Source organism: Mugil cephalus, chromosome 9 (assembly GCF_022458985.1).
Source record: "Mugil cephalus isolate CIBA_MC_2020 chromosome 9, CIBA_Mcephalus_1.1, whole genome shotgun sequence".
NCBI lineage: Eukaryota > Metazoa > Chordata > Actinopteri > Mugiliformes > Mugilidae > Mugil > Mugil cephalus.
The window spans coordinates 22191609-22215730 of record NC_061778.1 but is presented as its reverse complement, the minus strand read 5'-3'; the positions used below and the strand labels follow the sequence as shown (position 1 = coordinate 22215730).

The window sequence follows — 24122 nt, the reverse complement described above, 5'->3', positions numbered from 1 at the left end:
TACTACAGCACCAGGGATGATGCGAAAAGGGCGACATGGAAACATTTGGTTTCACAAAGCCTGAATCAACCCAGCGAAGAACCAGAGAGGTCAGCGTATGGGAGTTACGCTGTTGTGCTGTGTTTACTCCGTGAGCGACAACACTCACAAAATGGCAAAAGTGTGGCCAGCTACTTCGTCAGCCGTTCACGAATTCATTGCGTCATTGACTCACTGGAGGCCTGAATTTCTTTTTAAACCAGCTCATACTAGCATCTTCCTTTGAAGATGACTTGCGATCTGTTTTTTTTTTTTTTTTTTACTTTTTTCAGCTAGTGTGAACGCAGTGTTGCTAAACTCATGTGCGTAACATGTTTTTTGCCTCTGTGTGAAAATGCATCACCCATTCAAAACAACACACACCAGAGTTAGTTTTTCATCTTTTAATGAGTTGAAAACTGATGAGTCAGCTTAATATTACAGTGGTGATAAAGGGTGGCCCACATAGCAGAATGCTGTGACCTACTCAGTGTCATCAGGAAGGGATTAAGTAAATGTGTGCATCGTCGCCTTTGCACAGCTTCAGAAGCTCGATGAATGAGGCTTCAGTGACTCTCAGTTAGAATGAGGTGATAGTAGTGAAAGAAAAATCAAAGAGAAATCATCTTGCTCCATGTTCTGGTTCAACTGATATTATTCATTGGATTTGATTATTAGAGGAAGAGTGACGCCTCAGGGGGAGCACAGGTCCCCTTGGCAGCAGGTTGTGTAGTAGTCCTCGGCGCAAAATTCCTCGCATGTTCGAGAAAGCTGGTTTCCTGCAGGGAAAACAAACGCAGCGATGATCAGTTAACTTGAACCCATGTTGCCGTTTCCATACATGTTCACACACGTCACCGCAGTCAATCATAAGAACTAGTTCCACGTACCCCGCTGGAAGGTTTTGCAGTATGCGGCGTTTGTCGGGCAGTCTGTCTCGATCTTGCAGGTTGCGTCGTGCTCATTTTCACATGTGTAGCATGTGAGTGTGAGCACTGATAAGGAGACAAAATACACAAACACTGACTCAGCTACATCATTATGGAAGCATCCCTCCTATCACTGAGGGAAGTGTTTACAGGATAAATTACACAGTGACAGAGTGATTATTAATTAATTAATTAATTTTTGTTGACCAATTCTGACTTTCATTTTAATTTTAATTTAAATTTAATTGATTTGTTTTGTTTTTTTTAAAAAGCGTTTAAATGATTCTCTTACCTTGAGCGCTACACAGCAGCACGAGCAGCAGCGTGATAAGCAGGACCTTCATGTTGTCACCTGGTGTGAGGATAAGCCTCCCGTTCTGGCACTTTTATACTGCCACTCCACATTCCAAACTACTAATGACATGCCTACTTCCTTGTGTCTGCGATTCCAGTAAATGCTGTACTTTACTTTCGAATCTATTGTCTCAAGAAAAATGTGAAAACAAAGCCGACAAAGACGTACTGTTCTTCAATTAATGCGCACGGTATTGGGTTTCTGTTTGCTGCTAGGGGAGATTAGCTAAGGATTAAGCCTCCCCAGGTGTTTGTCACATTTAAGTTTCTGAGGTTATCTTTGAGACCTAAATGAAGTATTAGACTACTTAGCATTTTGCATTTTCTGTACTAGTGACCTATTTGGGGTCTGACACGTTCGCCGCCACTTCTGAAACTTGTATTGGCTTTGATCTCTGCTGTGTTCTGGCCGTTTCTGCAGCATTTTAAAACTTTCAAATGACAGTTTTGACTTTTGTATTATTTCTAAGATCTTCTTGTGTAACTGGCCAAGCTTCTCTCTTTTTTTTTCTTTGTATTATAAATAGGTTAAGATACACACCATTATTGGTAGTAAATAAGTTGTTTTTGAGGGAAACAACTTTGTGCAAAATCAATGAACGAAAACTATTTGTTCCAACCAGGAAACCCAGACATATTGTTGTATATTGATGTGCTGAAGAAAGAAGCGATCACCGCTGACAAGTCTTATCTTGCATTTAAAAAGGTTTATTTACAAGAAAGAACGATGTCAAAAACACAGCCGAATCTGAGAGAGTGAATCCTCTCTCCCATTCAGCTCCTACAGACCCCTTATATATGGTTCTCATCCCCAAGAACCCCCATTCACAAACAAAACTCATCGTTTTACTGGCTGACAACTGGTACATTACCCTTTAACCTTTAAACTTTATATAGACATGCCCAAAACAGAAAACAGATGTTAAGAACAAATGGAGAGGACCATATACTACAATACGTAGTAAAAATTGACACAACACAACACAACACTGACTGAGCATGAGAAAGGAAAGTGCATGTGCAAAGAATGTGGTATCTTTGTATATCTATACATCTAGACCTGAGGTGAGAACTGCACACATATACAGCTCATACAAGTGGTTGGACACAGTTAGCAGAGGATACAGTTTGGGGCAGACAATTCGACTGAAATTATTGCATGTTTGTGAATCATATGAGACAGTGTATTGTACTGGATGTCAAGAGTCATCAAGAGGTTAAATAAAGGCAAAATAGAAGCAAATGAATTAAATATAACACACAGCCATCATTTCTGTCACAGGTAATGGATCCAAACTGTATCTTTTTCTAATGTATGCTAATTTGCTGCTAATTCCACAGTTTAGAACCACTTATGAAGCGTCTATAAAGACATCTCTTTGACCTATCCACCTATCATTGGTTGATGTATTGCTTCTTTTTTTGGATACATCATGACCTGGAGGACTGGAAAAATTCCCAGCAGATGATCTTTTGACCTCTTCGTCAAAAAACAAAACAAAAACAAAACACAAAAACTTTATCTGCACATATATCTTGAATTGAAAAACCGGTCTGTTACCGTAAAAGGTGGAGTTAACATGACTTGTCAACGGAGTTGGCAGACCCTGATGTATTTACAGTTCAAGGTGCGACCTGAAAAACACGTTTTTCCATCAGCTGTCTCACTTGCACAACAGCTATGGAATGAGAGATGTGGATGCCTGAAACCTGAACGGTAAATGAAAATTCCCTAGTTGATGAGTTGACCCCTTTGCATGTAAAACATGAATATAAAGCTACGAACCAAATAAAAATGTAAAACCATGACCGGAAAAATATTAAACAGGGGTTAATATTATCATTAACCTGTATTTAACATTGTACGCCCAAACAATTATTTAGTTTAAAATGCTACTATACTGTGGACATTTATGTATATGCAGTTGAACAGCATGTACACACACTCCTTGGAGTTCCTGTAGGTGACGCAGCGTATAGTGGTTCTTTAACATCATCTGTTGGCAACAGTGGGTAAGTGCAGGATGATGAGCTTCCCTGTTGTCATGAATGAAACAAGAGAATAATGCACTTTATGTATGGAGCTATGTAACTTATATACAGCACAGTTTAAAGGTGGAAATATTAGTTTGCTTCTAATGTGGTTTAATAGACTGTCATATGCCTTAGTTTTATTTAGTTTTATTAATTTCTCTCTCTCTATTTATATATACACACACACAGCGATACAGTCCCACTATATATTAAAAAATAAAAAAACACTAGATTTTTCTCTAATCTCACATTCATACTTTTTGTGTTTAAGTTTCTGCCCCATAGACTTTTGAGGAAACAAATTTCAATCCCGTGTGTGTGTTGCACATGTCAGAATTGACAATAAAGTTGACTTTGACCTATTTTCTTTTTGTGCAGGCTGTGCTTTTAACAATTTCAAAGCTGCTGGAGAGCTTCCTAAGTTTACTAAGAAGCTACAATGGTAAACAAATCACTCCATGATCAAGCTTTACTTTTATATTAAGTAATTTTCTAGTGCTGTAACCTAAAGCGAATGTTTAAGAAAACTAACATCAACAATGTTTACATGGTTCACTTGGTTGCATGTCTTCCTTTTACCCAAAGAATAAAATGTACTGATTTCACAAAATGTGATCAAATTTTGTCTTGGGAGAACATAAAATGGGAGAACAGATCATCTGACATCCCGACTAGTGTATAAAATAAATAATAAAGCTCAGCCAGTTCACTGCACTGATGTGACTGCCTGAGCAGCACTTGGCCCTGGCGTCAAGAATTCATCTCAACACCCCTTTGTTATTACACTGCATCAGTGACACAGGTTATAAACACAAACTGCTGAGGTAACGCTGGAGACACGGCTATAAACAAGCTGGAGCAATTCCTCTGCTGCACACGTGGACAGCCCAAGGCTTCACTGAACCTGAGCCGGTTTTACATGCAGGTCCAGTGCTGTGCTGTGCATGGAGGCAGCTTCAGTTACCTTTAACAAGGCAACTATTGCACAATAAAGTAACGATACGTACAGCACAACACAACACGTCACATGTCTTACGACGGTTTTTATTTGAACATTTTCTCGTGTTACCACAAGAGGTTTCTTTTCTATGAAAAAAATAAATAAAAGATTATCCCAAACCGATTAAACAAAATCACACAAATGATGAAAAATATATTTTAGAGGAAAGTTGGAGTTCAGTGCTTTACACATGTATGAGGTATATTCTGTTTTGTGTCAAAGTATAAGTGACCATGCTGCTCTGGTGTTCTTTAGGTCGGATATGTCTTCACACAGCCCTGAAGATAAATTCATTTGAAGAAATGGATTTTCAGCTTTTAAACTAAAAGCGGTCTGCATGCAAATGGTAACAGACAATGCTGCTAAAATACGCACATATTTTATGACTACACTTACAGTTTACACAATCCCCCATCCCTGTACAGCATCGGTTGCCATATGTCACTTTATATAGTTTCTTCAGAATCACTCAGTCTGTCAGAATGTCCTCCTCCATGGCGTCCTTCTTATGTTCACTGCCGTTGCTTTCAGATGCTCCTTTGTTAGCGCTGTAGGACGGAGAGAGAATAAAGTGATGCTTTGTTAACAACATTTAAACGTTAGTCATATGTTCTGTGCTGATTCAGTTGGGGTGTCTCAACTATCATAGTACAAAAATCTGCACACGCATAGATTAAAGTTACACTGTCGAGGACAAATACAAGCTTCACAAAACTGAGAATGAACCCAGACAGTGTAGAAATGGTCTAATCTGAATACTAAAGAAGGCAAAGAAAACCGTCTTTTCATACCTCAATCCTTCAAACTTCCTCTCCCTGTAAGAGTCCCTCTCCTTCATGATGTAGAGAAGAATCATGTCGCAGACGAAAGTCCCCTATTAAATGAAGGTTTAGCAACTTTTCAGACTCCCATAACACAGCTCACAACGTGCAAAAAGAATCCTGCGCAGTTCTTTTCAAAACTTAGTTATTAGTTTTTTAGAATGACGTTATTAGTAACTGTACTTACAGCCCCCATCAAAGCCAGGCCTGAACCAAGATTAATGGCTGTCGGGACAATGCTGAATTTTCCAGCCTGCAAATGAAGCAGAAATATAAAATATGAAAATGTTTTTTTTTTTTTTTAAATACAGATTCTATGGGTTTTTGCTTATATACCATGTATATAAGCCCCACATTCATCATTCATCGGTCATTCATCCCCACAGCCACCAGAACACACAACGCTAACTGTTAGCAGGCTAACGGCTAATGGCTTGGGTGATTGCACTGTCTGTTGCGCATCTGTATCTGCATACAAGACACTTTATAGAAACTTTATTTAACAAACATATATATATATATATCATGTCTGTGGTTGTAGATGGACTGTATATTACATAAGGAGACAAAAAACAAAACAAAAGATTTACTTCCAAAACAGTTAAGCATCATGGAAATATAAAAAACTAAGGGGAAAAAAATATGGAATGCACAACCTCATGGGAAACTTCAGTAATGCAAGGAAACACTGTTGTCCTTGCTGTTTGTTGCTAATGAGTTCATTAGCTATACTACATGGGACACTTGGTAGTGGAAACCTCTTAAAGGTTCCTCAAGATCTCACAGAGGTTTCTTGGATCATTATTTACATTATTTTTTGACAGCTTTTTTTTTTCTCACCATGCTCCCCGCTTGATGTTTGTTCAACAACAACTTTTGCAATGTTCTTATGCATAAACCAACACCATAGTGCTTTATTTCAAGGCTTCATTCTGAAAATATACATACCTTTCCATACACCATGATGTGAAACCGGACTCCATAGACTTTATACAGAGATCGGTGGATTTCACCATCAGCATTTTTAAAGTATCGTGCGTGTCTGTTGTAAAAATAAATAAATAATGGAAAATATGCATGCACAAGTATACATAGGAATGACTTTTGGGTCCTTTCCAAAACATCATGTTAGAGATAAAAAAAATAATTACATGTCTTGTCTACATGGAGTCTCACCTAAAGTTAAATCCAGCTGCAATGGACTTGTTGGAGATACCCTTGTCCAGGCGCGTGAAGTGATACCGTGGGCCGCAGTAAGAGTCGGCTTTGTCGAGGTCACACTCCCACTGTATCGCTATGCCAATGGAGCCCCCCTGAAAAACAGTGAAAACTTGTCAAGATCTAGCTTGTGTCACTTTCTCAACATTTCCTAATTTACTCTTTGCCAGTGTTATACTCAGCTTTGCCACAACACACTTCAGTCTTTTTAGAATAGCCTGGTAGCACGCCATTGATATTTCATTATGTGGCACGTTTGGACAGATGTTTGAACCCATATGAAGAAAAACAAATACCTAGACCGACTTTTCCCCACAAAAATGTTGTGGACTCACAAAGTTTGAGCTAACTTCCTGTTACATTGTAAAAATTATTAAAACCTGAATAATATATATATATATATATATATTGTGTCAGGTAGGGGGGTAGAGATGGAGTCCAATAAACTATCAAAAGACAAGGAGGCACAAGACAGGAAATCCACAACTTAACAAAATAAAACAGGAAACACAACATGACACAGACAGACGTGACAAAACCACACGATGGACAGGAAACTACGAAACTTAGCAAAATAAAACAGGAAACTTCAAAACATGATCACAAAATAAAAGACAGACATAGAACCTTGACATATGGTTTAGAAATTCGACCTGTCCAATGTTTTGCCTGTTTCACCATTAAAGGACGAGTTCAGAATTTTTTCCTATCTGACCTAAAACTGTGGTCTGGGGCTGTACAGAAGGCCATATTCATCTTCCTCCTCTGGACAAAACATGAGAGTGGATTGGAATGTTTATAAGTGAATGTCATTTTAGGAATATTTCTCTTTCATCAAAAAACAATGTCCAGAATAAATAAAAGAGTGACTACAACAAGAAAAATATGCTTCAACATTCCTATGGGTGCCAGACTAATGTTTTAAGACATACAGAAATGATAGTGGTATTATCCTTTAATCTCCTTCTATTTTCGTTCAAAGAGGCATGATACCTATTTCATCTTAAATCCCATCAGAAATCCCAGATGCTGAATTATATGTGTGTATATTCCAGAGACATGAGACTTCTGGGATTTGTTTCAGTTAATGAATCAGCACCACAGCAAGGGTTAACATTTAAAGTTGTGCAACATTCAATTACTCAGTACACTTGTGCAGCACAGTTACAGTATACCGTAATACTAACTAACTAATACTAACAGACAGTAATACTAACAAATGTGGCCATGTCCTGGAAGCTGTATCCAGCACGTCTGATGATGTCTCCCAGACGAAAGATGGGACAGTAGGGGTTATGCTCCTCGTCATATCTGCATTTTCTCAGGTAGGAGTCATCCGTTGTTTCGAGAACGTTCGACCTCGGAGTTGAGAAACACACAGAAGTGTACGTAAGGGTGTGTGCTGTTTAGCCTACTGTACACAGCTGCTTCCGGTTGAATGTTGAAAGAGATGACTCACTTTGAAAAGGAAAATTTGGGAAATTGGATGAAATTCTTAATGTACAGGGTGAAGTTGTCAGCATTGGTCAACATCGGCCCCCTGGAGAAAAAATATGAGTAAACGTAAGAAAATGAAGTGGTCATTTTCTAGGGTCAAGAGAACAAATGTTTGGTGAAAACAAGTGTCTAATAGTGAGACAGGTGGAACCACTCATACATACGGAGATTGTGTTTGGACCTCTGCGTGAACTACTGCATTTAGATTAAACTGTCTATAAAGTCGCTGTTTAACGAGAGCAGACAGGATGTTGATGTACTGCTAATGTCTAAATAAGGCCAAGAGAGCAGGGTTGCTTCAGATGATTCAGCTTATTTATGACAGTACAGTCCGATCCAAACGCACTGCAAGGCCTAATGATAAACCAACCAGTTGTGGTTGGCAAAGCACAAATAGGGCTGTAGTCTACGAAGTTTTGCTCTTTGTTTTCACATCTCTCAAAAGTTTCAGTTTCAACCATATGATGGGCTAAACCCTAGAGACTCCTGGACTACATCCTGTGTGACAAACACCTGTCACTGAACTCCCTGGTCCTAGCCCTTTTTAAACTCCAAACTATAAACGCACAACACCGTGACCCCCATGATGTGAACAATACCCAAGTTTTGGTACATTTTTACAGTACACCTCTATTTTTATTATTATTATTATTATTATTATTATTATTATTATTATTATTATTAATTAATTTATTTATTTGTTTATTTTTACTTCTGCGCTTGTCTGTCTCTCTTTATTAGCCCTATGATGGACTGGTGACCTGTCTCTTGTCCAGTGACAGCTGGAACAGGCTCCAGCCCTGACCCTCCAGAGGACAAGCAGTTACAGAGAATGAATGAATGAATGCATGCATGCGTCTGAGTTAATATCCAACCCTATTACATGCTCTTTGCCACTAATACTTGAAGCTGAAAGAGGGTTTTCTGCTGGTTAGCCCACATATAGCAGTGGGGAAGTCCCTCTGCAGGGACCTTTACAGGTCACTCCCTCCATCTGCCTGTTCTTCACCTGTTATATTTTTGGTTTGGCTTCAGGCTTCTTGTGTTAATGCAATGTTCTTTTGTGTTTTAAGGAAGAGCCATGCACAACTCTTTAAATGTTTACATTCTTATCCATCTTGTAATACCATTTGGGAAAGAACTACGAGTTCTACAACAACATAGGAACTGTGGTTCTCCAAGATGCTGGAGCAACGTGCCAGCACCTTAAACATTGATTTCATTCAGACGTTGGAGAGCAACCTCAGTTTCAAAGCTATCCAATTTACATATTACTGATGAAGATAGGGCCTGTGTAGAGAGGTAGAAATAGAAACATTTTCCATTGTCTTACGATGGTTTGAATTTACTTTCGCCGGGACACCAGCTGTAAATTTCACAGCTACCGATGGAGTTTTCATCCTTTTTTAAGCATCGGCCACTCTTTACTCCTGAAGGAAATCAGCACAATAAAACACATTCAGATATCCGTTCATGATTTTAAATTTGACTTTCTTACCTATCCAAGAAACAAAGGTAAACACATGAAACTGGACTTGCTTGTTGACTCTTGTTTAAGTTTTGTTTTCACCACTCATCCAAGTAGCTTGTTCAGTTCTAAATAAGCAGTTGGGAGTTAGGGTTTTATTAGGAACATCTGTGCACACTTGTGGGTTTTCATTTAGATTATTTAGGTCACCATCACTAGTCACTTAGAATAGACACTTGGATGAGTTGTGAAACACCAGCAGCTGCCTTTGTTTTTTGGATGTACAACAACCTGAATAACTGAGAATCTTTTTTTTTTTTTTTTTTACCATTTCCAGCCACTACGATCTTTCCCTTTTCACAGTCTGCATCCCTGGTGCAGCGACCATCCAGCACTTTGGAGCTCTGTAAAGAAACAGAGCAAATGAGGTCAGCAGTTTAAGAAACACTTAAAACACACTGCACCAACACTGCTGAACAATTAACCAGCATAGGTGAAAAATATTTTATACACAACCTTGACCATGGAAGCCAAATGAGATGCAGTGTCTTGTTAACACCCGTTGCACAAGTCACGCTTCAGTGAAGATACTAGGCTAATTTTAAGGCTATTTTTACATCCAGTTATTTATAACAGAGAACGAAAGCAAAATTCTGACATCCTGAAAATAAATAATGACGGAATATGTCAAAATGACGGACAAATGAGCCAAGACTTTGAGTCAGGTTTGACACCTAGTACGATCTCATCATCTTTACTTACTAGCTACTAATTTTGAGCATGATTTAAAACAACACTGTTATATTAAAATATTCCGGTAAAAAAAAAACATATATCATATTATATTAGTATCCAAGCATACATTTAAATCAAAGTTAGCATGTAGTTGTGCAGCACCATTAATATGATATTAAAATACATTTAGAGGTTGTTTATGGACACACGCCTGCACTCTCTGTGGAACAGATTACATCATTTTGCAACAAAATGCATGACAGTGAAAGACGCCCTCTCAAGTGCCACAGTTTTTCAGAAGCGGGGAGGGGCTTGGTGAGATGTATACAAGAGGAGATATTTTTGGCTGTGCGGTGTTCACACAGGTCACCCTTCCTGGCTGCTGGCAGTGCTGCAGGCAACCAGAGTTTACATACCAGGAGCCCTCTGGAAATTTGGAGCTAAGAGAAATGACAAACGGTGTCATGGACACACAAACACTCATGGGAAGAAGGAAAGTGAGTTAGCCCTGGTTAAAAAGCCCTAGTTAAAAAGGTAAAAGTCTTTTGCTGTGGTGAAGCACCGTATGCAAACCAAATGCCACCAAATGGCAAACGCTGCTTGTATGTGTTGCTGCAGCAAGCAGGAGAGAAACTACAGATAATTGACAAACCAAATGACCCACAACCTTATTACTGACAAAATTATGTGAAATTTCTTGAGCTTTCTTGTGTTTTGATTAAACATACAGAACAGCATATAGTGCATACTTTGTCTGTGAAACTGTCTGACTACTTTCCAGATGATCAGTGGTCAAACTGTGGAGAAAAGGAAATTACATCGATTTAAAAGAAAATCAACATCTAGTCTCAGACAGTGTAACGAAACTAACGTCTCACTTTTTCATGAACTCATGTTTGTCTTGAAACTCCGTCAGTGCTGCATCCTGTTATCAACTGATGCCAGAATACAGAGTGAAACTGAAAGCAGGTGTAAGAAAGATAAAGCAAAGTTCACTGCTTCAGTAATTCATCTTTTTTTTTTTTTAAGGACGAGCATATTACTATTTAATATTTTATCACCTCACCATGGGGCTCTAACATAATAATGATTCTAAATATTCTCACCTCAGCACAGTATCCCAGCTTCTGATTCGGAGTCTCCAAGAAGCTGGTTACAATGAATAGAACGTCTTCACCCTGTATGGAAAGAAAACAGTATATTTGTATATTTTTATCTAATGCAGCTTCACGTTAAGATGGCCCCTGAACTGCTTGTGGTATTTGAACTGGTAAGCATTTAATCCATGAAACTGAATCTTGACGATGATGATGAGTTGCAAAATGTTGTCTGAGAAGTCTACAAGTCCAAATTTGTTGTTTTGTTTTTGTAGTTGTTTTTTGGATGCTACAGATTCCATTGTTCCTCAGGTGTGCTTGAGCACATTCAGTGTGAAATCAAAGATTGGATGCAATGTAAAAGTGCCAGCTTTTATTTGGGAAATGGTTTCCTGAAAACAGACCCCATTTAGGAAAGAAAAAGCTCTAGGTTTAGGGGGATAAGTAAACGTATTCAAAATTCTCCCAAAGTGTCGTTTATCCATGAAATAACAGTTGTTCATCTTGTTCTTTTGTAGTCGTTGTTGACTAAATCTGGAGATGTTGCTGTTTTCCTGGTGGAACCTCAATAAAGGAAAAAGAGCCCAGGCTTTGAGTGTGTTTGCTTTCTCTGTGTTAAATGAGAATACAAATCTCCCAATTCAGCTTGATTTACACATGTGTGTTTTGGTTGTAGAAATGCATTGTTTAAGGCGTGACCATGATTTGACAGGCTTATTATTATTTGTTTAAATCTGTAAAAAGAGTCAAAGTGTAAAAAAAGTCAGATTTGGATTTTGTGCACGACTTCTGAATCTTGAATGTGAACAGCATCAAATCAAGATACTTTATCCAGCCTTAGACAAGGTTAACCAGCTGTGGTTTCATTTCTACACAAGCCTGGCATCACTCATTTACAGTAAATCACTGCAAGGACACAAATGAGTATTTTTAAAAGTGTTGGACTGCACCTTTAACTCACAATTTCATCAAAGTGAATGATAAGGTGGGTCTAAACCTTTGAGTGATAGTATATACTACCACTCGTATTTCTCATTCAGTTTAATGAGAAATTGTGGTAAAACTTGTGTTGTATGTTGTCACCTGCGGTGGGATGACATAGTCCTCCGGCGCCCAAACCATCAGACCAGACTCTGTGGTGTTTGTTACGGAGACTCCTTTCACTTTAGTTATGATGGAACTCTGGATGGTCCCCTCTGTCTCCTGGTAGCCTTTCTTTGTCACAAAAACCCACCTTTGCATAGGAGCAGATATAAAATACAATACTCTTAGAACACTGTCGTAAAAGACAGTGACATAGGAAGCAAAGTTCCCTACATAGGGTGTGCTACAACAGTTGTGTCACAGGTGGCTACAGAGCAGTACACCACAAGCCACAACAGTTAAAAACTAAAAATGCAGAGTGAGAACGGGGAGCATATAAACAATGTTCATTTATCAAAGTTTAAACCAAATCAGCCTCCAACATGGAAATATATATTTAATCAGCACCAGGCCATTAAATACGTCTAAATAATCTCCTCTAAACAAACAATTCCTATGCTACCATTGTGATCACCTGCTACTTGCTGTGTTGATTCATTTTTGAAGTTATTTGTAGCAATTTTCAGCAGGCAGAATGAGGTAATGGCTCATTTGTTCAGTTACTTACCCTATAAGGTAAGCCATGAGGGACAGCTGGATAAGACGGTACAAAATTCCAACTCTTTTATTTTCTGCAATAATGTATTTTTCCGTTTTGTAGTCCAATAAGACAAAGCAACGATCCTTCCAGGCGCACATCCTGCAGCTGTATGTTAACAGTATGCTGTCAGTGTGAAAAGAGTAGGACAATAGCAAGCGCTCCTTCACACACAGACGGAGGAAGGTTTGTGTGAGGCTTCTTTCAGTTAAGAAGCAACAAACGCTCCTACCCACAACTTTCAAACAAAGTCACTCCTCAGAGTTCGTCATCACCCCTGAGCTCTGCTAAGCCTGATCTTGTCAACAACGCATCCAGTTAGGACAATATAAAAAAAAAAAAAAAACAGACCTCTTCTCAAGAGTATTGGAAGATTATTTGACCAGCACTGTTCATTATTTAAAGTAAGTGAAGAAAAGTCTCATGTCAGCATGGACATGGGAACTGTTGACTTTGTCAAGCGAATATTTGATCCTGTTTGACTGTGAACGAGGTGAGACTCAAAAAAAAAATGACACATATACAATGATCATCCATAACATTATAACCACTGACAGGAGAAGTAAATAACATTGACAATTGACCATGAACATTGTCATGTTACTTTGACTTGTACCACCCACCTAGACCAGACCAGACACCCCCACCCCATAGCAATGACACTCCTTGATGGCAGCAGCCATCCCCAGCAGGATGCAGCCTGACACAAAAATGCTCAAAACAAAACAAATAAACAAACAAAAAAAACTTAAAGAACAGCACAAGGTCCTGGCCTCCAAATCCACTAGATTTCAAACTGGTCAAGTATCCATGGGATGGCACAGAGGACCCTCCCCTCAACCCTTAGGACCCACAGGACACTCTCAGAAGGCCCATGTTGTCATAACTATGTCTGTCTTATCATGTTTTGAGTTTCCGGCTCGTCATCCCTCTGCCCCTGTGTGTATTTATAGTCCTGCCTTCGCTTTGTCCTCTGTCACGTCATTGATGATATTTCCATGCCATGATTTAGTCCCTATGTCTTACCTTTAGTCTTAATGTTCCATTTTCCCCTTAGTCTCCATGCGACAATTTTGTCTTCCTGTTTCTTGTCCTTGATCCCATTTCGATTTTTGTCTTCTGGCTTTACCTGCCCTGACTGCGGCGCCTTTTGTTTCCTTTTATTTTCATTAAATACTTTTATTTGGAACCCCAGCAACCATGGAGGCAGGCCTGCCATGGTTGCTGGTCCTCAGTGTGCTGTCTCTGCCGTGAGGGTGGCCACCACTCCAGCGACCACCGCTCCAGCCCCTACCTCCCCTCCTGTCTCAGGCACGAGGGTGGCCACTGCCTCTGCTCCTGTTCCCTCAGCACCAGTGCTTGCACCCTGGGTCATCTCTGCGCCGCCAGTCCTGCGAATCCCAGTTCCCCGGTCCACCTCAGCGCCACCCGTGCCAGCGCCCTGGGTCGTCTCAGCCACTGAGAGGGAATGCCTCCGGGTGCCAGTGGCTGAGACGACACTTTACTGACCTGCACCTGGGTCCTCCCCTGCCTTAAAGTCCTCACTACTTGACACATGTCCATTCTTTGATTCTCTCGCAATATTAGGAATATGGTCAATGTTACTCCTCAGTCATTTTTTATCATTTGATTCACCTTCAAATCCACGAAGAATTCCTGGCTAGGTGTCAGTGATTAGAGCCTCCTTAGAGACCAATGGGTAGTCTTACTTTAACCCCTGACATCCAGGAAGTGTGTTTAACTATGTGGACAAATGCAGACATAAAAAATGGAGTTTACCAACTGGTATACAATAAAAGTATAGTAGTTAATATGACACATGTCTAATGAAGACCTGAGACAACTTTTCAGGACATTAACTTCATACCAACTGTGCAAAAAATGTTTGGTTGGTGGCTTTGCTGACGAAGGTACCAGACATTGATTCTGCATCATGATTAAATCTTTTGGGAAAAGTTGAAAGTTGAGTTTAAAGTTGACCTTTCATCATGACATGAATCTTTATCCTATTGGCAAATCTTACCAAGAATTGGCTCAAAAAGAAGGAATGTAGGGTTATGCAATGGCCAGGTCAAAGTCCAGATTTGAACAATGGGTCAATTCGTAACAGGCATTAAATGCAAGAAAACCGTCCAACATTTTCCTGAAGGATTCGACATAAGCCGATGTCAGTGACTGGTGCACAGTTATGCAATTCTTATTTAATTTTTCTGCAAACAAAATGTCATTAAATGTGTTAAACATGCCTCAGCTGACAAGGTGAGGTTATATTTTAAACATAATGCTGAACTAAAACATTGTAAAAAAAATCAGTCGTTTGAATGAAAATCAGCTTTTAAAATGCATTTCTGAACCGCTTTGAATCGTGCTTGGTCATCTTTTTTTTAAGTCACTCGCTACATCATTGGATAGGTTGGGCGTTTTGGCTGCTATTGAAGAAGAAATAGAGAAAATCTCTCAGCCCATTTCTGCAGAGGATGAAGGAGATTCAGTGGCACCGGAGACGACAACACTTAAAGCCGGATTGGTTTTTATCTGAGGACGTCCTGTGATGCAGATATTACCCACTACTTCTGTTTTTCACGTGTTTCCTTGTTCAGTTCTGACAGAAATATTTGGATATTTGGATGTGTTTCTATAAGAAACAAGCGCATTTTTTGATGTTGTTTCGTTGTGATGATCACCAGCTATATGTGTACACTGAATCAAATAGGTGGTTGATTTATGCAGACACATCTTCTGTTTATATCTCTATAGGAACAAGATTCTATATTTCAGAACAAAAATAAAAACTTTATATACTTGATTAAAATATTTTCTCATGGACGATAACAATTCTATAAACAGGGAATATCTGAAACTTCTTGTAATTTATGAATGGATTAAAATCTGTGTCATTCACACATCTTACACTTTAGCACCCCAGTTAGCAAAGACAAAGATCCAACTTAAAGGAAAGAAACTTTCTGTGTTGAAACAGAAACTAACACGCTCTACGCAGGAAGTGTGGCCCTCCATAAACAGAATGCAGGTAAAGACGCTTATCACATCTCTGCACATAACCACACGCAAGGGAACTTTTGACACTTAACTTTACTCTTAAATAAGCAAAACTGTGGGTGTATGAGAGTGCAGTTTTGGAAGAAGCAGGTTGACTTTAACCAACAGACTGTAAAAGTACATCTGCATGGAACTGGCCTGTCCAACAATCAATCACAGGCATTTTATTGTCAGCAGTTACTCCACAGCGCTCGGATGACGAGGATGACTGTGTCGCTTTCACCCTTCTGTCTGTCACCTCACACCCAAGCCCACCCAAGCGATCTATTAATCACTTCCCAACAGAGCTACTCCAGACCAGCTTTAATCCACAAAAATGTTTTGGGGAAGTGAAAGTTTGGTCTGGTTACCAGGACAGTATTAATCACCATTTTGCACCACAATGCTAAAGTGGTCAAAGTAATATGAGGTCAGCGACATCAACAGGAAAGCTGAAAAAAAATTAAAAAATGGATCAATATAAATATTATATTATATATTATAACAACCATTATATATTATTAACCAGAATCACAACTGTGTTTCTAATTACTTATTAGGTTAAAGCAGGCCCACTATGAAGATTTTATCATTACACTGGTTTTGTGGTTTGGTGTCTCTAAGCAGTGAAAGATACTCATGTTCAAGTTCAAGACCTGGGCAGTTTGCCTGTACAACGTACAGATTTTATGTGAGGTATGTGGTGTGAAATATGCAATAGTATGGTTTGTATTACCCAGCTTATGACATTTTACAGAGACACATCTCTGCCGCATTGCGAGGTGCTTTGCGCCGAAAGTATGAGCAAGCATCAACAGGAAGTGGTCTGGTTCAGGAACTGATTTCATGGTCCTTTATATCTTTAATCTACATTCTCAGCAAGTAAAACACAATTATTTATCCATTTTGACTTTGATGTTAGAAAAGATCACCACCAAGTTTGAAAAAGAAGACAGTTGTGTATAACGTGTCTATTGTTTTACACAAAGTGAAAGACAACAAAGTTCCTTCCTTAAATGAGCCTGGGTGGTCTGTGGTTTTGTTTCGTGATGCTCACAGAAGTTTATGCGACATCACTAACACCGCTGCTCACTCTGGACAAGATGGTGACGGTGAACGACGACAAGTGGATTTTCCTTTTAGCAATGTGCTTCATGTGTGTGTCTTCACATGGTAAGTGCTGTTGTTAAATCAAACAGTAACAAATATTAACTATTTACGTGAACATTTTGAATGGTTAAAGAAACTTGTGTTACTCAGCTAATGTCTCTTCATTATTCAGCCACTTTAAGGTGACTTTGAATTCTGGATATCTGAATTCACGGACTAAGGATTTCACATATGGACACAAACTGCTATTAGACTTAAATGAGGCTTATTGAAAAGTCAGCTAAACTAGAAGAACACATTTAGTAGAATTTAGACTAATATTTTAATTACACCAAAGTACGTAAACCAAATTGTTCATTCAAAACAAAAAAAATATTTGGTAACTTGTGATCTACACCTGCCACTCAGGATTAATCATTTTATATATCCACTATAATTTACAGTAAATGGTTTAGTTTTATGAATTTCAATATATAAATATACTGAATATATTTATAAATTCAATATATAAATAGAGAATTATGTCGGTCCTTAACACTCCTTAAATCTAAGTACAAGTGAATATCAATTGGGAAGCTTAGGGGAAAGAAAAAATAAGTTTATGCAGAAGTGTATAAACAGGCACTCACAACATTAAGACATAAAGAGCCAAGCAGTTGACTGTGGGGTTGTGTTATGTTGTGCTGTGACATATATTCTCTGTATTTATGTTATAAAAATAAGTACCCTAAAACCTAAGAGTTCACCATTTTTGTCAAGTCATTTGTGACCACACGTTTTTACACGTGCGCCTGCCGAGAAGCTACACCCACTTTGGAGGTTTACAGTAAAAATATCTTCTTGAACTTTGTCATACAAAGTAAAATTCCAATGAGAAAACAAGAAATTGTTCCTTGCCCATAAGGGAGAGGCTGCTGGAGTAGAAAACAAAGTATTATGACTATACTAGTATATTTTTACTAGTATAGTACTAGTATATCTTTATTAGCTATTTTACATAGCCACTGAGAATATGCATTACAAGACAACATACAGTATGCACAGGCTGTCAGTGTCAACTGCTCTGATGTGTTAACCATCGCTATACCCCATGAAGCCACCTGATACTTACAAAAGCAATTACGAATAAATATAATTTATTTTTCTATCAAGACCGTCAAATGTTTCAATTGTCCTCCCTCGTTCAGCTCTATCTTAATTTAAGTAACAGTGGGAAACAATAAATATCTCTAACTACTGAATCTTACAACAAAATTACAATGGAACTTTCCGGAATAAATCTCACAAAATGACGCCAGATGTTCTGTGCAGTGTTACCATTTTTTCTTCATCAGTCATTAAGCCTGAAACGCACAGACTAGAAAAAACAGAGCATGACAGTGATCCAAAGTGTAACCAGGTGAAACAATATTTCACACTCAAAGAGAACCATTACATTGCCCATTCGAGAGCGTGTAAATAAATCTGCCACTATGGCAGACCAAATACTAAAACATTGTCACTGATCTTCAGCGAAGCTGCCTCTGTGCAGCCAAATATATTTCTTTTCCATCCGTACGAACCCTGTTTTTATGTCTTAAAACCGAACAAGCTTTCCTTTTTATGGTTAAACATTGTGCTTATACTTTCTTCCATCAAAACAAAAAGTATTTACTCCAACATTTCATTCTCTAGTTCAAAGTAATTCATAGATATTTAATAGCAGCTCCAGTGTCTAAATATTCGTTTGTGCCGTTGTAGTTTGCCTTACAACAGTGTCAGCATTGTGCTGAAATATGTTTAATGTTCTGCACATGTTTTAAAAAAAAATACTTTTTCATTTTAAAACATAGTAATAAAGCATAATAAAGTTACATTTAATAACCTTTGGTTATTTGAGATAACCTGAATTTATTCTTTTGTTTTCACTCTTCTCATTTCCATGCAGAAAATTGCCAGGGGACGGATGGTAAAATTCAAAGGCTTAACACTGCAGTTGGCTCGTCTGTGGTCCTACCATGCAACTTTGGAGTATTTGACGAGAGCCTGGTGACATGGACCCACAATACCACCGAAAACCTCATCCATCTATCACCTAAAGGGCGAATTAAATTCGTGGACCACAGATATGGGCGACTGAAGGCCTTTCCTAACCAGGGCTCAGAGGGAAACTACTCCATCTCCATTGATCAGCTTAAAAAGTCGGACTTCGGCTGTTACCGCTGCTGTCAGCGGTCCTTCTGTCTTCAGGTGGATTTATCATTATTTGAACAGAGTAAGTAGATTTCTATTAGTGTGTTTTCAGACAAAGTTGAGAGCAGCAGCCTGTGCAGAGTCACGCAGTATTTTCCTTTCCATGGTCACAAACCTCACAGTTCAAACCCTTAAGGACGGACAAGTAAATGGGCCACTGTTTCCTGTGAAATGCATCTGTCTAAAACCACAAATCTATTGTGCAAAAACTATTTACTCCGACATTTCATTGTCTAGTTCAAAGTAATTCATATTTAATAGCAGCTCCAGTGTCTAAATACTTGTTTGTACTATCGTAGTTTTCCCTATAACAGTGTCAGCATCATGTTGAAATATATTTAATGTTGTACACATAAAACATAGTAATAAAGCATAATGAAGTTACATTTAATAAACATACTTCCAGCTGTTATGGGAGATGACCCTTGGTTATTTGAGCATGAGATAACCTGAATTTATTCTTTTTTTCGCTCTTCTCATTAATATAATTTCTATGCAGAAAGTTGGCAGGAGAAGGGTTGTAAAATTCAAAGACTTAAAGCTACAGTTGGCTCGTCTGTGGTCCTACCATGCAACTTTGGAGTAGTTGACCGTAACTGGGTGACATGGACCCACAATACCACCGAAAACCTCATCCGTCTATCACCTGAAGGGCGAATTAAATTCCTGGACCACAGATATGGGCGAGTGAAGGCCTTTCCTAACCAGGGCTCAGAGGGAAACTACTCCATCTGCATTGATCAGCTTAAAAAGTCTGACTTCGGGTATTATCGCTGCAATCAGGGGCCCTTCTGTCTTCAGGTGGATTTATCATTATTTGAACAGAGTAAGTAGATTTCTATTGGCGTGTTTTCAGACAAAGTTGTCTCTAAAGAGAGCAGCAGCCTGTGCAGAGTCACGCAGTATTTTCCTTTCCGTGATCACAAACCTCACAGTTCAAACCTTTGAGGACGGACAAGTAAATGGGCCACTGTTTCCCTTTGAAATGCATCTGTCTAAAACCACAAATCTATTGTGCAAAAACTATTTACTCCGACATTTCATTGTCTAGTTCAAAGTAATTCATAGATATTTAATAGCAGCTCCAGTGTCTAAATACTTGTTTGTACTATCGTAGTTTTCCCTATAACAGTGTCAGCATCATGTTGAAATATATTTAATGTTGTACACATAAAACATAGTAATAAAGCATAATGAAGTTACATTTAATAAACATACTTCAAGCTGTTATGGGAGATGACCCTTGGTTATTTGAGCATGAGATAACCTGAATTTATTCTTTTTTTTCGCTCTTCTCATTAATATAATTTCTATGCAGAAAGTTGGCAGGAGAAGGGTTGTAAAATTCAAAGACTTAAAGCTACAGTTGGCTCGTCTGTGGTCTTACCATGCAACTTTGGAGTAGTTGACCGTAACTGGGTGACATGGACCCACAATACCACCGAAAACCTCATCCATCTATCACCTGAAGGGCGAATTAAATTCCTGGACCACAGATATGGGCGAGTGAAGGCCTTTCCTAACCAGGGCTCAGAGGGAAACTACTCCATCTCCATTGATCAGCTTAAAAAGTCTGACTTCGGGCATTATCGCTGCAATCAGGGGCGCTTCTGTCTTCAGGTGGATTTATCATTATTTGGAAAGAGTAAGTGGATTTCTATTAGCGTGTTTTCAGACAAAGTTGTCTCTAAAGAGAGCAGCAGGCTGTGCAGAGTAACGCAGTATTTTCCTTTCCGTGGTCACAAACCTCACAGTTCAAATCTTTGAGGACGGACAAGTAAATGGGCCACTGTTTCCTGTGAAATGCATCTGTCTAAAACCACAACCTATTGTGCAGGTGCAGTGAGCGAAGAGATGTGGCTACTGATTTACATTTCTGTTTGTGTGGCGGTCGTCGTTCTGCTGTGTGCATGCAGCTACCTATGCTGGATGAAATGCCTCGGTGAGTGGTTTAAAGATTGATTTAATGGACGGATGGGTGGATGGATTGGTTATTTAACATTATTTGTGTTTCTATTTCAGTGTCCTGCGACAAGAAAGAAGAGGACAACGCAAATATTTCAGTCATACCTATAGGTTTTCATGGTAAGCGACCTGAACACTAGCTTAAAGTTGGACAGTGCACACATGCTCACATGAAAACAGGCTCCAGATCATACATCAAAATGCATTTATATTTGTCATCGTCTAAATTATCGTGTATCCAAAAAACAAGCTAAAACAATAGCAGGTGGACCTCATCTGAAGGAACCCTACAAGTCCAGTTGCCTTTGTTTCGGCTTGTTTTTGGGATATTAATAAGACTAATCACATAAATGGTGAAAAAGAACATAAAACTTTAAATAAACTCGCAAATAAACTGCTACCTATTCCATAAAAATAAAAAAAATGGCCCACAGTCTCACTTAGTGAATTACCGAAAATCTTTAAATCTTTATATTTCTATATCTTCTGTCGTCTTTGTAACTGGTTTCCCTCATTAGCATGTCAGTAAAAGCTGCAACCTGTATGCAGTTTTATTATATATTAGGCCAATGCATGGCTGCCTCACTGTGCCTAAGGTAAATAGAAGCTACAAAGGAGAAGCTAAAACATTATGTCTTGTTTAGTTAACCTTTGCAGATTAAATAAATAAAAAGAGGGTGGCCTTTAACATGCCATGCTAAGTTGAAAGAACACAAATACGTGCTTTCCCCAAAATGCACGCACAGTTTAAGTTGCTTTGTGTGATGCTCCCCCACAGCTGCCAGCGCTCCTCCTGTGGAACAAGTCAGAGTGCCGGTACAAGAACAACAGATAGGTAGCAGCATTAACACATGCCCTCTCAAGTCATTTCTGTACATCCTGTGCAAACTGGAGGAATTTTCGTTTTGTTTTGTTATGATACAAGTGGCGTGCGACAGTATTTCTACGACTATAAAACTCTTTTCATTTCATTTCCTGCAGGAGCTAACATTAATGATCTGGTTTATGGTGCGTTGGCAAATCTTCATTCTTCTTTGTTTTCTTTCTTTCGTCACCTATCAGAGCCACAGCTCATATCTGAAATATGACAGATACTGAAAATGTTTAATGTGTTTATTATTCTTTTTTAACATTAGAAAATGATTTCCAAAGTCCAGCCATAACCCACTATGGTGTACCAGGAGTTCTGCCGCATGCAGGCATGAGTCGGCCAGGCCAAAGCACCGGTGGGCTCTATCCAGACTTGAATCAAATAACCATTGAAAGGGTAGAGAGTCGGAGAACAAGGCAGAGATTTCACATAGGTGCGTAATAATCGACAATATGTTTGCTCCAGTTTGTATTATTGGTGGCTGCTGACTTTACAAGACTTCTCTCTCCTCCTCAGAACTGATCAGCAGAATACGCCAAGCAAGTCTAGGTCGACATTATTACGGTAACACGAGCATCTTGATAATAATCACAATGCACGTCTTAATTCTGGAAGGAATTTTACTCATTTGTTTAATTACACAGTTAACCGGGATGAAATCAACAGGCAACAAGCCAGGGCAGCGCAGGCACAGAGTAATCCCAGAGGTAGTTTATCAGTTATTGGACAGAATAATTTATTTGAGTCAGATTAAATGGTACCGTCATTAACGGAAGTGTTTCGTGTCGCAACAGGTTTGAAGAAGAAGAAAGCCAAAGACAGTGAGTGCTGACTTCATCTGTGGACATGTTAGCGATGAAATGATACTGTGCACTGAATGGCTCTCCCCCTTTTCCACTGTTTGCCTTTCAGACTGTGAATATAAAAATCCGATTTACAACAGGAGCACAGAGTACCTCAACCAGCTGTAGAGAACGGAGGACAGAGTTTACGCATCAACTGGAAATCATAGCTCCTGATTATTGATTTTACTGTTGTATTAGGTTAACTTTCTTTAGTCGCCTAAGGCGATGCACATTTTGCTTTTTGTTTTTTAATTTAATCTCATTTTATTTCATCTTTCTTGTAGTTTTTATGAGTGTTCACTTTTATGTGCAATGAAGCTACAGTGACAAGTAATTTCCCTTGTGGAACATTAAAGTCTAAGTCTAAGTAGGTAGGTAGTAAGTTTGTAGAGTTATTGTACTATACTTCATTTCCAGTACTGAACATTTTTGATTGTTGGTGGGGAAATTTCATCAAATAAATATGTTTGCTTTCACTGCAGTTGCTACAGTATGATGTTTCACAATCCAAAATGTTTCCTATGTGATGCAGGGGCAGATTTGTGGTACAGACCCGTTCTGTATTTATACGATTTGATTTGAGTTTGACTTTAGAGATGAAATGCAAGATACAAGATTCAAGACACACCCAGATACAAGAACAAACTCCAGACAAAGCAGAAGTTGCTAATTCCAGTTTGTAGTGTGTTCCATTTGTACTAGAAGGTCAGACTACAATGTCTGCACGAGTCAGATTTCCTAGTCTGAAAGAAACAAAACTCGCCAAACTCAAAGTCAGAATTCAACTTACAATGCATTGTTATCTACTACTTTGCTTACACTGGCTTGCCTGACCAGTTATTCCGACTTGTTCTGTTGGACTACAGTCAACTTGACAGTGACGTGATTCCAGGCTTAAACACATCACAGCATCTAATTACTGCCTTCAAATGGAACTTGTGGGCTTGTGGTTATGACAGCTGCCATGCATCTACTGGACGTGTCAAAAGCTTCACACATTATGAAAGGTGTAAAATGCGACGGCATTATGAAAAATATGAGGTTGGAAATATAAACATCATGGTCAGAAATGCAGAAGGGAAACTCTCAAACATGTGACAACTTGTGAATAGCTTCGACTGTAGAACACCACAAAGAGCGGTCATGTTTACTGCATGTGCGCCACATCCTCATAATGCTTGGTGTTCGAGTGAACATCGCGGAGCACC

The 24122-nt window shown here is 38.9% G+C and overlaps 3 protein-coding genes across 7 annotated transcripts; 1 reads left to right on the top strand and 2 right to left on the bottom strand.

Annotated features, from left to right (window-relative positions):
* Window positions 1-407: 407 nt before the first annotated feature.
* On the bottom strand, window positions 408-1392 carry ly6d (lymphocyte antigen 6 family member D). The gene is made up of 3 exons (XM_047594284.1): window positions 1240-1392; window positions 909-1013; window positions 408-797 (listed from the first exon to the last, which is right to left on the bottom strand). Exons 1-3 carry the CDS (start codon window positions 1289-1291, stop codon window positions 712-714), a joined length of 243 nt encoding a protein of 80 aa, XP_047450240.1. The 5' UTR covers window positions 1292-1392; the 3' UTR covers window positions 408-711.
* Window positions 1393-4358: 2966 nt separating this feature from the next.
* LOC125013606 (P2X purinoceptor 5-like) lies at window positions 4359-13039 on the bottom strand. The gene is made up of 12 exons (XM_047594408.1): window positions 12823-13039; window positions 12255-12405; window positions 11181-11252; window positions 9668-9743; window positions 9205-9301; window positions 7834-7914; window positions 7592-7733; window positions 6333-6469; window positions 6105-6198; window positions 5344-5409; window positions 5127-5209; window positions 4359-4883 (listed from the first exon to the last, which is right to left on the bottom strand). The coding sequence occupies exons 1-12, from the start codon at window positions 12951-12953 to the stop codon at window positions 4805-4807; spliced, it is 1209 nt and encodes a 402-aa protein (XP_047450364.1). The 5' UTR covers window positions 12954-13039; the 3' UTR covers window positions 4359-4804.
* A 3861-nt stretch (window positions 13040-16900) lies between these two features.
* Window positions 16901-23390, top strand: LOC125014052. Of its 5 annotated transcripts, XM_047595070.1 has the most exons (13): window positions 16901-17064; window positions 18929-19255; window positions 19733-20059; window positions 20552-20878; window positions 21071-21175; window positions 21256-21318; window positions 21977-22033; window positions 22180-22206; window positions 22335-22502; window positions 22586-22633; window positions 22714-22776; window positions 22864-22890; window positions 22982-23390. In XM_047595070.1, exons 1-13 carry the CDS (start codon window positions 16908-16910, stop codon window positions 23038-23040), a joined length of 1755 nt encoding a protein of 584 aa, XP_047451026.1. In that variant the 5' UTR covers window positions 16901-16907; the 3' UTR covers window positions 23041-23390. The 5 variants fall into 5 exon arrangements, with proteins under 5 accessions (XP_047451026.1, XP_047451029.1, XP_047451027.1 ...); XM_047595073.1 differs by lacking the exon at window positions 20552-20878; XM_047595071.1 differs by lacking the exon at window positions 22180-22206.
* Window positions 23391-24122: the final 732 nt, after the last annotated feature.

Excerpts from the sequence above, each read along its gene's own strand:
- ly6d (XM_047594284.1), bottom strand. The coding sequence starts at position 1,291 with ATGAAGGTCCTGCTTATCACGCTGCTGCTCGTGCTGCTGTGTAGCGCT. Across the intron at positions 1,014-1,239 it reads GCTGCTGTGTAGCGCTCAAG|TGCTCACACTCACATGCTAC; the intron begins GTAAGAGAATCA and ends TCTCCTTATCAG. Across the intron at positions 798-908 it reads CTGCAAAACCTTCCAGCGGG|GAAACCAGCTTTCTCGAACA; the intron begins GTACGTGGAACT and ends TTTTCCCTGCAG.
- LOC125013606 (XM_047594408.1), bottom strand. The coding sequence starts at position 12,953 with ATGTGCGCCTGGAAGGATCGTTGCTTTGTCTTATTGGACTACAAAACG. Across the intron at positions 12,406-12,822 it reads CTCATGGCTTACCTTATAGG|GTGGGTTTTTGTGACAAAGA; the intron begins GTAAGTAACTGA and ends TCCTATGCAAAG. Across the intron at positions 5,410-6,104 it reads ACATCATGGTGTATGGAAAG|GCTGGAAAATTCAGCATTGT; the intron begins GTATGTATATTT and ends CTTCATTTGCAG.
- LOC125014052 (XM_047595070.1), top strand. The coding sequence starts at position 16,908 with ATGAGCCTGGGTGGTCTGTGGTTTTGTTTCGTGATGCTCACAGAAGTT. Across the intron at positions 19,256-19,732 it reads TTTATCATTATTTGAACAGA|AAAGTTGGCAGGAGAAGGGT; the intron begins GTAAGTAGATTT and ends ATTTCTATGCAG. Across the intron at positions 21,319-21,976 it reads CATACCTATAGGTTTTCATG|CTGCCAGCGCTCCTCCTGTG; the intron begins GTAAGCGACCTG and ends GCTCCCCCACAG.